The 12,889-nt window shown below is 41.5% G+C and overlaps 1 protein-coding gene across 8 annotated transcripts in view; it reads right to left on the minus strand.

Annotated features, from left to right (window-relative positions):
* The window catches only part of FREM1 (FRAS1 related extracellular matrix 1), a 259,120-nt gene that overhangs the window by 82,323 nt on the left and 163,908 nt on the right, over positions 1-12,889 (minus strand). For all 8 annotated transcript variants that reach the window (XM_073021615.1, XM_073021614.1, XM_073021613.1 and 5 more), the window contains 4 exons: positions 6,274-6,470; positions 5,509-5,599; positions 4,655-4,822; positions 753-961 (listed from right to left, as the gene is read on the minus strand). In XM_073021615.1, coding sequence (XP_072877716.1) covers positions 753-961; positions 4,655-4,822; positions 5,509-5,599; positions 6,274-6,470 — 665 coding nt within the window. The remainder of the gene's footprint in view (positions 1-752; positions 962-4,654; positions 4,823-5,508; positions 5,600-6,273; positions 6,471-12,889) is intronic.

Raw genomic sequence — 12,889 nt, forward strand, 5'->3', positions numbered from 1 at the left:
AAGGGCTAATGCTCCCATTTACAGCTTGAATTTACAAGTGAGAAGTTAGTGTGTGGGCCTACCCAACCATTGCTTTTGAATTGCTTGTATTGTTTTCCAGAGAAGTTATTTCACTAGATTTTGTAGAAAAGTTTCATACAGAACTGTATTAGGTAGAGGAAACGAAAGACCGTAAGGTGAGGGCAGCTTCTCTAGGACCATGAGGCCAGGGATTGTGCCATCCCTGTTGGAGACTCAAGTATTCGTTTACGCCCTACCTACTCAGCTCACCCTGCTTGTTTGCCTGCAGATCCCTGCCTTAGTAGAATGGAATAAGGTTACATTAAGGACATTGATCAACAGAGTTCTATCCCAGAGTTTCCGGGTTATGCAATTTGTTTCTCTGGGAGACAAGTTCAATTACGTACATTAGCCTCACAGATTATTTCAGTCTCTCTTTATCTAGTTTGATTATTACCTCTTGTGATATGTGCAGTTACCACCAATTTAATATTCATGGCAATTAAATTTTTATTGTTTAAATATCCATAAAGTTATTTCCACTGGTATAGCAAGCCAGACGGAAATAAAATGTCTGGAGGGAAAGGAAAAAACTGATCATTTGTAATTTTCAATTGACCCGTTGAGTGTGTTAAGTGGCATGTTGGTATCCTTGAAGAAATTGGACAAACTTCTTTCTCTTACTCTGCCTCACAACTGATCTAGATAAGAAACTAAAGCATGTAAATAAAAAAGCCATGAAATGTTCTAACCTAACTTTTAAGGTATGAAGATCGCTCCAAGAAAATGTGCCCCCTGAATTTAGAGGAAATCCATTCAGCTCCACGCTTCCATGCAGAGGCAATCCCCGCAGGGAGAGGTCAATATTGTCCAGCTTGGTATCTGCATCAGAAATCAGAATGTGCTCTGTGCTGATGACACATTGACCTCCTTCAGTCACTTTCAGAGGGTTGGTGAATACCTAGAAAGAAGAAAGGAAAGAAACATTCAAAGCCTTTCTCCATGACCCCTGAAGACAGAGCTCATTACATCCCTGTAAAGCTTCCAGTACTATCTTCACACGCCAACTAAGTTTTCAAGAATGTGGTAAGAGGATAAGTTCATAGCTAGACATTTTGACTGAAAATATTTTTTTACTATTTCTGATTCTAAGCATTAATGTGTTACAAGGAAGCAAGGCAGATCTCTAAGACTGAAAGTATCTACTTTTCATTTACTGCATAGACTGTATAGTAGAATCGGCAATCATTACTACCTGTGCTGCTAAACTGAGGAAATAATAATTTTCATCCTCACGTCCATTCCCAACACTGTTCAATACACATACAGCTTACTCTAAAAAATACACAAAATCTTTGTCAAATTCCCTTGAAGGAAATGTTGCATCTATTTTTCATCCTAAAAATTCTTAAAGGCTTGGGAAATGGATTGGAGCTTTAAAGCTTCAGTCACAGTGAATATTTTAGAAATGGAAGTAGTGTGACAAAATTGAAGATTCCAGAGGAAATAGATTTATTCAAACATTAGACTTAAATATTAAAGCCACAAAGATCATTTGCTATAATAGAAAAACTCACAGCTCGACTAATAATTCATTTGTAAGTAAAAAGTAAGTTGAATGGCTTGGGATATTTTATCACCCCACTGGCAGGGGGCAATAAGTGCTCTATGGTCAAATAAGTCTAGAAAAAAGTTGCATAAAATATCCTCATCATGGAGGTTTATAAGGGACATAAGCATATCCAAGGCTCTGAGATCCTGCTGGAGGAAAACCTGCTAATTTTGTTTAACCTATCTTTACCCCCACTCTTGTATTACTACGCAGACATGAAAGCAAGCAGATATAGTGGGGTACCAAATCATGGGCTCTGAGGACCCCTCCCAGGTGGTCTAGGGTGAGGTGCCCTGCCCATGGGAGGATGCAGCAGTTCACGTACTCTTCTCAGAGCAGCTGCTGGTCCCAGTAGGAAGGATATTTCCTGAAGAAAGAGCTGGTAAAGGAGGATGACAACAAATTGGCAGAGGAAAGGGAAGGAAGCAAGTGAAGCTGCAGCCTCTGCTCAAGAACCCGCTCTGTCCTTCTGCACACCAGGGCACAGTGCTGGTACCAACTCCAGGCCACAGCCACGTGGGGCATTCATGGAGCCAGAAGGGCAGCCCCTTGCATCATGGAAATTATGAGACCTACAATTCTGAGACCGCTGCCTTCTATTCTTTAATCAACTACCGACGCAAAAACATAGACTTCTTTCCCTACAACTACCGCCACCTGACCCCTCCCAAGTGTCTCACTTTCACTTTGCTGAACCTATATTTTCACTGTTTGTAGGAGAAAGAAAGGGAGGGAGATCTTACTCAGAGAGGAGTGTTGTCTTTGAACAAAGGTCCAAGCTTGCCAACCTCATTTTTCTGAGCTGTATTGAATTAGTATCCCAATATGGAATCTTCAATTTCCAATGGTTCAAGGAATAACTTTGCTATGTTGGATGATTTTTTAAAATATATATTTTAGGGCAACTTTCAAAAAAATAAAAGCATAAGGCTAATTCCCCCCACTCATCAGTCATTAGCTTTTTAGTTTTTGTCCAAATCCAGTGCTCAGGTTTCTGGGACTCAGGTTAGCATGGTGTCAACACCCTCCAGTAGTTATCACTCAGGCAGCTCTCTGCAGGAATTCTACATCAGGGAACGACTCCTGTGGTGGGTCTCACTGAAGCTTGTAATTTAATTTTATTTCTAATATCCTCAGTTTTTTGAGGGACTATTTCATTTGCCCCATATACTGTAAAAGGTAAAAATTTTAAAAAGGGAAGCTACCCCGCCATTCTTTCCCCAACTCCTCAAAACTGTTCAATGAACTTTTTCCTTTACACTTTTTAATTTCCTCCTCAGATCATCCTTCTCCAGCAAGAGGCTTGAATTACTTTGCATAAAAGAGCATTTCTCCATGATTGTTTTAGAGAAAGCTTTGGCTTATTTAATGCTAGGCCATTTCATGGCCTGTATCTCATACATAGAAAAGAATGGTCTGAATAAAATCTTATCAAGTTAACTCCATAGGCGTTCTAAACTATTTCACCACCAGGAATATGATCTGGTCCCTGATAGGAAAGGTGTCAAAGAATGGAGTTAGTTTAAAAACCTCTGTGTGAGCCCTCTGGCAGGTTTTCTACCAAAGATGGCAAGTCCACAGGTGTGGGAGGTCAGGCCAGTGATAGAAATAAGTGTGGCGAGTTGGGTGGGGGCTTAGATGGGCTGGAGAGCACGCCGTATGCAAAGGCTGCTGTGGGGTGTGCGTATTCAATTTTGTTAGAGCTGCCAGAGTTTCAAGGGAAGCTAGGAATCAGCCTTGATAGACAATCTTCTGATCTTTAAATGTTGGCAATTCATTATTTTCATATATCGTTTTGACCTATTGATGTGGTTTGGCCATGTCCCCACCCAAATCTCACCTTGAATTGTAATAATCCCCATGTGTCAAGGGCGGGGCCAGTGAAGATAACTGAATCACGGGGCCAGTTTCCCCCATACTGTTGTCATGGTAGTGAATACATCTCATAAGATCTGATGGTTTTATAAATGAGAGTTCCCTGCACAAGTTCTCTTGCCTGCCACCATGTAAGACGTGACTTTGCTCCTCATCCCCCTTCTGCCATGGTTGTGAGGCCTCCCTAGCCATGTGAAACTGTGAATTTGTTAAAACATTTTCCTTTGTAAATTATCCAGTCTTGGGTATGTCTTTATTAGCAGCATGAGAACAGACTAATACACCCATCAAAACTTCTGCAGGTTGGACAGCCCTTTTAGGCCCTCAGGGTAAGACCTCTGCCCCACAACCTTGGGCAGGTATACAGATGATGAGGTGTCAGGAAAGAGAACACCAGTGCAGGCTATAGTCCAAGTAGGCACCCGGGAAGGTGACCGCTTTCCTTAAGGATGAGGCATGCATAGGCTCTGGTCCCTTCTGGTTCATAATGAATGAATAATGTTATTTTGTCTTCCTGCTTTTAAGGGAAATAATAAGAACAATAATGACCATCCTAATTAAGTCTAGCATTCTGAAGGTGGGCAGGGGAACCAGGTAGGTATGGGACAAATTCTCAATACAAATCCCAGCTTCACAGATAAACTGCACAAGGTAGCAAAGTCTTTGCAGTTCGGTTTTAATGAAAGACCCAAGTCCTTTTAAGGCTTACACAAACACTGGGCAGTGGGACAAAGTACAACAAGGGTCCATCTTAATTCATTTTGGAAACTTAAAGAGCTTCTTTAGATTACAGAGCAGCATAGTTGGGCTTCAGTGAGGGTAAATAAGCCCTTCCAGTTGCTAAGAAACCCATAATTTAATCTCCTTCCCTTGATCAACATGTGAAACTCAGCAGAAAGAAGAGGAAGTAAAAAAGAATTTGATAAAGCTTTGAAAATAATGTTAAATTTAGTAACTGAAAAATCTCACCTTTTACATAGAAGTCCCATGGGAAGTAAAAGGCCCCCTTCCCTCTGCTTTTTTTTCTTTTTTTACTATACCATAGATGGAAATTTCTTTCGTAACTTTAAAAAACTAGCCTAAAGGAAAGTTACCATTTCCAGTAGGTCTTCAAGTCTCTCCTTTCTTGTCCTCCTTTTCATCCTCTATGTAGAACATTGTACATACCTCAGGAACTTGATTGTCCACTGGGAGGACTGTAATGTTAAAGCAGATCCCATGCAAAGTGCCGCCATGTTGGTTACTGACAGAAAATGTGAACTGGACATCTCTGCAATGGGGACCAATGTCTTGCATGGGGGGCATGTAGGCCACTTTCATATAGTTCACAGCATGCTGCAAAGTAAGTTGAGATGGATATGTGGGTGTTGATTTGCAAGGATCAAAAGCTTTTAGAGGACCATCATGTTAATTGATGTTGAACATTGTAAATGCCACCATCATCACTTTGAAGATTACCAAAAGCTCTTTTTTGACTTCAGTGGCAAAAACTACAATAACTTTTGCACCAAACTAATAGAAACAAGGAAGAATTCTCCTACAGGGTTTCAGAAGGAGCATGGCCCTGCCAACACCTTGATTTAAGACTTCCAGCCTCCAGGACTATGAGAAAATAAAGCTCATAGTCCTTTATGTCCTGGGGGTTTATTTTAAACCACCCAGTTCATGGTATATTGTTGTTAGCCCTTGGAAACTAATACAGTAAGATATTGAATAAACTGAATTTTGTGAAATAAATACGTATACACCAGATACCCAAATTACAGTCCTGCTGATGGCAAAACAATACAAAAGTCTGTTTTGTAAAATTACTGAAGAGATTGTGAAACCACATTTAACTTGATCAAGTACTTTGAAATAGATGCCACACGCTTAATGGAAACATACAAGCAGCAAGTATAAAGACATCAAGCCTTTGTGGATATCAAAGGCCAACATTCTCAGGCACAACACTAGGCATGCCATACCTTCTAAGTGCACACTTGCATCATGTTTGTCAGCATTTTAGCATATCCTCATACCTGAGTGAATGACCTCAGCTCCAGGGCCATAGGATTCTTAACTACTTTTGGTATGCTGTCCACCAGGAATAATTTCCCAGCATCCAAGTGTCTAAAGAGAAATACAGAGGAACACATCAGCTCATTTTTAGATAAGAAAAATGAAATCAAACAGCCCATAATCAAAAACTGAAAGACCTCATTGTGAGAAGAAATCAGGTGCTCTATCTTTACATTTTCTCTTTATGTTTGGAGATTCTAGCATTAAGTCCAGTGTCATCAATGTCATCCTTATCATGACTGCAAAATGTATGTACAGAATCTTTTGCTTGGCATCATGTAAGGGAGTTGTTACACTCATGTTAAAAATGCTTTCTTGCTCTCATGCATATGATACTAATCTAACGTATATTCGTGCCATTTTTCTGGATTGAGATCATAGAATGCAATGATTTCATGGCAGTAATATGCAAAACTAATGTTAGGAAGATCTCAATAAATTGTACTAAAAAGAAAAATAAGCATTGTCTTTCAAAAAGGGATTAAAGACTGTTATAAGCCTACCAATGCTGAAGACACTACAAGCTGCAGATCACTTACCCACTAATACAGCTTTCAAAGGGAGATACGAGGTAAGTTTGAGATAAAAGTAAACGCTTAATTGAGTATAATTTCATCCCTGACCAATGGAGCAAATGAACCACAGTACTACATATATATTGCTATATACTGACACTTTCAACTTTGCAATCCTAGAACTAGCCCAAATGCTGACTTTTCAGATACCTGTGGCTGAAGGAGAAAAATGGAGGAGTAGTTATTGTGTAGACCAGCTCCCTATCATACGATTCTGTATCTATAAAATGTAGCTGTTTCTTAGTTATATAGGCCACCTCAGTTTCCTTGACAACCAAATGCCGAGAAACTCCAGGAGCCTCTTTTGGAAGCTGGTCATCCACTGGAGTGATATGGATTGTTGCCACCTGGAATAAAAATGTCTGTACCATTAATTTGAAATACCAAAAAAAAAAAAAAAAAAAAGACAAAGAAAATGCCACACAATCACCTAGTCACAGTTAAGATAATTTCAAAAACGTCATTTATAATACCCTTCTGTCAAATGATTCAGGAGCTATGAAGAGTGTGGGCCAAAAAATGGAAATCTTTTACTCATTTAATATTGTATTTTAAGAAGATAATTATTACAGGTCAGATGCGGTGACTCACCCCTGTAATCCCAGCACTTTGGGAGGTCAAGGTGGGTGGATGACCTGAAGCCAGGAGTTCAAGACCAGCCTGGCCAACATGGTGAAACCCTGTCTCTACTAAAAATACAAAAATTAGTTGGGTATGGTGGTGGACGCCTGTAATCCCAGCTACCCGGGAGGCTGAGGCAGGAGAACCGCTTGAATGCCGGAGGAGAGGTTGCAGTGGGCTGAGATTACGCCATTATACTCCAGCCTGGATGACAAGAATGAGACTCCATCTCAAAAAAAAAAAAAAAAAATATATATATATATATATATATATCACAATTATAGTGAATCCAGTCATGAGTGCTACAGAATGGGCATATAAAACACAAAATATGTTCTTGGTTTTATTTTTACATCTCTCTTCTACCAACAACCGGTGCTTTCTTTGATACTTCCCTACATTCAGTCATCAATCTTAGAAACGTTGACATGAATTTTGGTTCCTCTTTCTCCACCCACATATAACACATCACCAAGTACCAGAGTTTCTACTTATAAAATTTCCTATGCAGTGACCATACTCCACATCCCACGCCCAAGTGTCATTCCCACTGCTATTGGCCTACCTTTCATAATTTCATCCTTACATTATTGCAATAGCTGTCTGTTAGCCCTAAATCCAAGAGCTAATCTAGACTTTTCATACCTCTAGTGTTATCTTCAAAAAAGTACAAATCAAATAAGTTAATTCACCCCTTAAAAAATCTTAAAACAACTGGTCAAAAAGTGTGGAATTATTTATAGAATATCCAAACTCCTTGGCATGGCATCCAAGACTTTCCATATACACTCTGTTTCTCAACCTTATTTTTTATTTTATTTTTTTTTTGAGGAGTCTTGCACTGTCATCCAGGCTGGAGTGCAGTGGCGCGATCTTAGCTCACTGTAAGCTCTGCCTCCCAGCTTCACACCATTCTCCTGCCTCAGCCTCCTGAGTAGCTGGGACTATAGGCGCCGCCACCATCACACCCGGCTAATTTTTGTATTTTTAGTAGAGATGGGGTTTCACCATGTTGGCCAGTATGGTCTTGAACTCCTGACTTCAATTGATCTGCCCTCCTTGGCGTCCCAAAGTGCTGGGATTACAGGCATGAGCCACCGCCCAGCAACCTTTCAACATCTTTTACTACCTTTTAAAATCAACCCAACACTCTAATTGCACACAATGGACTGACCATGTACTGGTCCTTGACTGTACTTCCATTGATCATGTTACTTCTTCAATCAAGAATGCTTTTCTCCTGTTTTATCCAGCAATCTGAGTCCTTCTCACCCTTAAAGGCTCTTCTTAGATCTTTCTCCAGTTTTTCAGTTGGAATTGTTCCTGAATTTTACTTACCCCTTGGTATGGCTTGAATGTTTGTGTTTTCTCTGGAATTTATGTTGAAACTTAATTCCCAACACAAAATTAGTAAGAGGCAGGGCCATTAGTAGCGATTGGACCATGAGGTTGAATTCATGAGCGTCTAATCACCCTCATGAATCAACTCGTGCCTTATAAAAGGGCTTGAGAGAGTGAATTCATCTTCTATCCCTTTTGCGGTGTGAGGACACAGCATTTGTTCCCTCTGAAGGATACAGCAACAAGACACCATCTTGAAAGCAGAGAGCAGCCCTCATCAGACACAAAACATGCTGGCAACCTGGTCTTGGACTTACCGGCTGCCAGAACTGTGAGAAATAAATTTCTATTATTTATACATTACCCAGTCTCAGGTATTTTGCCATAGCAGCACAAATGAACTAAGACAGAGATAGGTACTGAAATACCTGAAAATGTGGAAGTGGCTTTAGAACTGGGTGATGTGTACAGACTGGAAGAATCTGGAGAAGTGGGTTAGAAAAAGCCTATATTGCTGTGAATAGATTATAAAGGGCAATTTGGTGAGGGCTCAGAAGAGGTGGGCTATAGACAGAGCCTCAATCTTCTTAGAGATTACCTAAGTGGTCATAATCACAACATTGATAGACATACAAACAGTAAAGGCCCTTCTAATAAGGTCTTAGATGGAAATGAGGAATATCTTATTGGAAACTGGAAGAAAGATCTTGTTATAAAGTGGCAAAGAACTTGGCTGAATGGTGCCTGTGTTCTAATACTTTATGTAAGGCAGAACTGAGCAGGGATAAGGTAGGATATGTGGTGGAAGAAATAACTAAGCAAAGAGTTGAGCATGTTGCATGGCTTTTCTTGACTTCTTATAGTAAAATACAAGAAGGGAGAAATGAACTAAAGCCAGAATTTTTCATCAAAGGGAAAGCAGAACTTAAAGACTGGAAAAATTCTCAGCCTGCCCATATAAAGAACAAAAAAGCATCTTTAGGAGAGGCCACAAAACGTGTGACTAAGTGCCTATATGATAAAGAGATTAGTATGAATAGAGAGAAACCAGCTGCTATTTATCAAGACAATGGAAAAATGACCCTGAAGGTATGTTAGACAACAGGCCGCCATTCCCATCACAGGTTCAGAACGCCAGGGCCTTGAGGACAGAATGGTTTCAGGGGAGGGACCTGTGGGGTCTCTGCCCAGCACTGCCTCAAGTCTGCTCCCTGCATTCTGATGCAATCGTCCCTGTGGCTCAAGCAGGCCCAGGAACCACTTGAGCCACCACTCTAGAGAACACAAGCAGTAGGCCTTTGTACAAATACCATCTCTGCTTGTGTGCAGAGTGCAAGAGCTGTGAAAACAGAGCTGCCTCCACTTAGATTTCAAGACATGCCTCAGAGAGCCCTGGGACTTAGGCAGAGTTGCCTCAGGAGCAGGGCTGCTGCAGACAGCACCCACTAGGGCAATGCCCAGCAGAGCCATGGGGTCAGGGCCACCGCAGAGACCACCGATGTGCAATGCCATCTAGGAAAGCCTCAGGCACCTGATGCCAAACTCTGACAACTGTTGCATGGGCTATACCCAGAAAAGCCATAAAGGTGGAATTGGCTGGGGCCTTGGGGGCCCGACCCTACCCCAGCATGTCCAGAAGGCAGAACATAGAGTCAAAGAAGATTATTCACAAGCCTCAAGACTTAATGTAGTTTGCCCTGTTGAGTTTTGGATCTTCTTTCCTATTTCTCCCTTTTGGAAGAGGAACGTCTATCCGATACCTGTCCCTCCACTGTATTTTAGAAGCACGTAACTTGTTTGATTTTATGTACTCACAGCTGGAGGGGAACTTTGTTTCAGGACGAGTTGTACCTGAAGTCTCACCCATACCTGATTTAGTACACAAATATATACTAAATTAGATTTTAGACTTTCTTTTTTTTGCGTTGAATAAATTTCTATTATTTCTAAATTATGCAGTCATTTATCCTGTTATAGCAGATGAAACAAACTTAAGTATCCCCCAACTAGCATACTTATTCCATTGTTTTGTATTATTAGTTAGTTTACAAATGAGTCTCTCTCCCAGACTGAAAGTTCCATGAGACCAGCATTACAATATGGTGTAAACCACATGGAATTTGACAGTACAGTTACAGTCCTGAGTATACCACTTACTAGCAGCTATTCAACCTTGAACAAGTTACTTAACCTTTTAGTGTCAATTTTCTTGTTAGTAAGTTAAGCATAATACTAACAATCTCACAGAGTTGTTATCGGGATCGAATATTAATATGTAGGTAAAATGTCTGGCACATAGTAGGTGCTCAATATTACATTCATCTGTGTATCTCCACAACATCTAGCACAATTTTTTCATAGGTAGGAGGCACTTTATTAATGTTTGCAAACTGAATAAAGTCAACATGTCCTGTTTGAGATTTTAAGTCTTAAAACTACACTCAGAGGTTTATAGCATGCTAGAGGGTAAGGAGGACTCACCAAACAGCTTTTATCGTCACATTTCTTTTTTATAATAATCCATGATTGGTTATGGAAAAGCTATTAATTACTCTGTCCAGAAATGGTACTTTGCCTGGCATCATGAGTCTTTACAACAGCCTGCCCCATGAACTCTTTCTATCTTGGTTGCTGTGACTGTCATGAGGGCTCCACCCTCATGAATGGGTTAGTGATCTTTATAAAAGGACTTGAGTCTGAAAGTTCGAGCTCTTGCTCTCTCTCACCCACATGATGTTTTCCACTCTATTAGGATGTCGTAAGAAGGCCCTTACAAGATGTAGTTCATTGATCTTGGACCTCCCAGCCTCCAGAACCATGAGCCAAATAAATTTCTATTGTTTATAAATCATCCAGTCTGTAGTACTCTGTTATAGCAGTACAAAATGGACTAAGACAGCTTCACTCACTCAACTTGCTTTTGAAAAACATTTCGAACTCTATTCTACTTGGTAGACAGCTTTATAGAGCTTAAGCCTTAAGAGATCTTAATCCAGGAGAGAGTAATATTAGAAGCAAAAGGGAGAATAAAAATAAAGATAGATGAGAGATGCAGAAAGAGGACTAGAAAATAAGGAAAGAATGGAAAAAGGTGACACAAAAGCACATGGGTGAAGTGGAAGGGAGAAATGAAACGTGAGCAGATGAGAGAACAAGCACTGGGGGTGCACATTTACCACAAGTCAGAGAAGAAAGTTGGTGGGCAAAACTAACAGTGTAAGTAGTTTCTGGGGGTGAGAAATAGCACTGGATAGCTTCAAAGGAAGATGCAAAAGAGCGAGCTAGCAGAAATCAAAGAATCAGGGCAGAGAAGGGGTGAAGAACCCATTCCCACAAGAAAGTCAGATACCAGCTGGTGGAGTATCACATTGTGAGCCTGAATATGAGGATCAAGGTCAGGCTTTGTCATTTTGTATATGGATTTATCACTTTTGATTCTGATTCCTTATAAGTCTGTAGCTATAAGCAGGCTGGAGGGACATGGGGGACACCAGCAAGCAAGAGCCCAGCAATTGATTTGAGCACTAGTTTTCTACTGTTTGCCTGGGATTGGGTGTTTAATAATGCTTTTATTACAATCAAATTTCAGTACATTGAGAACACTTTCTTTCTGAATGGAGTTTGCTGAAATGGGACTTTTCTCACCCACAGAATGATAATTGTTTGAACATGCATAAATATGTAAAGACATATCAACTTAGGCCATCATCAAGCATGTTAAAAAAAATGTGCCCGGGCGGAGCAAGATGGCCGAATAGGAACAGCTCCAGTCTCCAACTCCCAGCGCGAGCGACACAGAAGACCGGCGATTTCTGCATTTTCAACTGAGGTACTGGGTTCATCTCACTGGGGAGTGCCAGACGATCGGTGCTGGTCAGCTGCTGCAGCCCGACCAGCGAGAGCTGAAGCAGGGCGAGGCATTGCCTCACCTGGAAAGCGCAAGGGGGAAGGGAATCCCTTTCCCTAGCCAGGGGAACTGAGACACACAACACCTGGAAAATCGGGTAACTCCCACCCCAATACTGCGCTTTAAGCAGACAGGCACACCAGGAGATCATATCCCACACCTGGCCGGGAGTGTCCCACACCCACAGAGCCTCCCTCATTGCTAGCACAGCAGTCTGTGATCTACCGGCAAGGCAGCAGCGAGGCTGGGGGAGGGGCGCCCGCCATTGCTGAGGCTTAAGTAGGTAAACAAAGCTGCTGGGAAGCTCGAACTGGGTGGAGCTCACAGCAGCTCAAGGAAACCTGCCTGTCTCTGTAGACTCCACCTCTGGGGACAGGGCACAGTAAATAATAACAAACGCAGCAGCTCTGCAGACGCAAACGACTCTGTCTGACAGCTTTGAAGAGAGCAGTGGATCTCCCAACACGGAGGTTGAGATCTGAGAAGGGACAGACTCCCTGCTCAAGTGGGTCCCTGACCCCTGAGTAGCCTAACTGGGAGACATCCCCCACTAGGGGCAGTCTGACACCCCACACCTCACAGGGTGGAGTACACCCCTGAGAGGAAGCTTCCAAAGCAAGAATCAGACAGGTACACTCGCTGTTCAGAAATATTCTATCTTCTGCAGCCTCTGCTGCTGATACCCAGGCAAACAGGGTCTGGAGTGGACCTCAAGCAATCTCCTACAGCTACAACCTACAGCTGAGGATCCTGACTGTTAGAAGGAAAGCTATCAAACAGGAAGGACACCTACACCAAAACCCCATCAGTACATCACCAGCATCAAAGACCAGAGGCAGATAAAACCACAAAGATGGGGAAAAAGCAGGGCAGAAAAGCTGGAAATTCAAAAAATAA

This window comes from Chlorocebus sabaeus, chromosome 12 (assembly GCF_047675955.1).
Source record: "Chlorocebus sabaeus isolate Y175 chromosome 12, mChlSab1.0.hap1, whole genome shotgun sequence".
NCBI classification, from domain to species: Eukaryota; Metazoa; Chordata; class Mammalia; order Primates; family Cercopithecidae; genus Chlorocebus; species Chlorocebus sabaeus.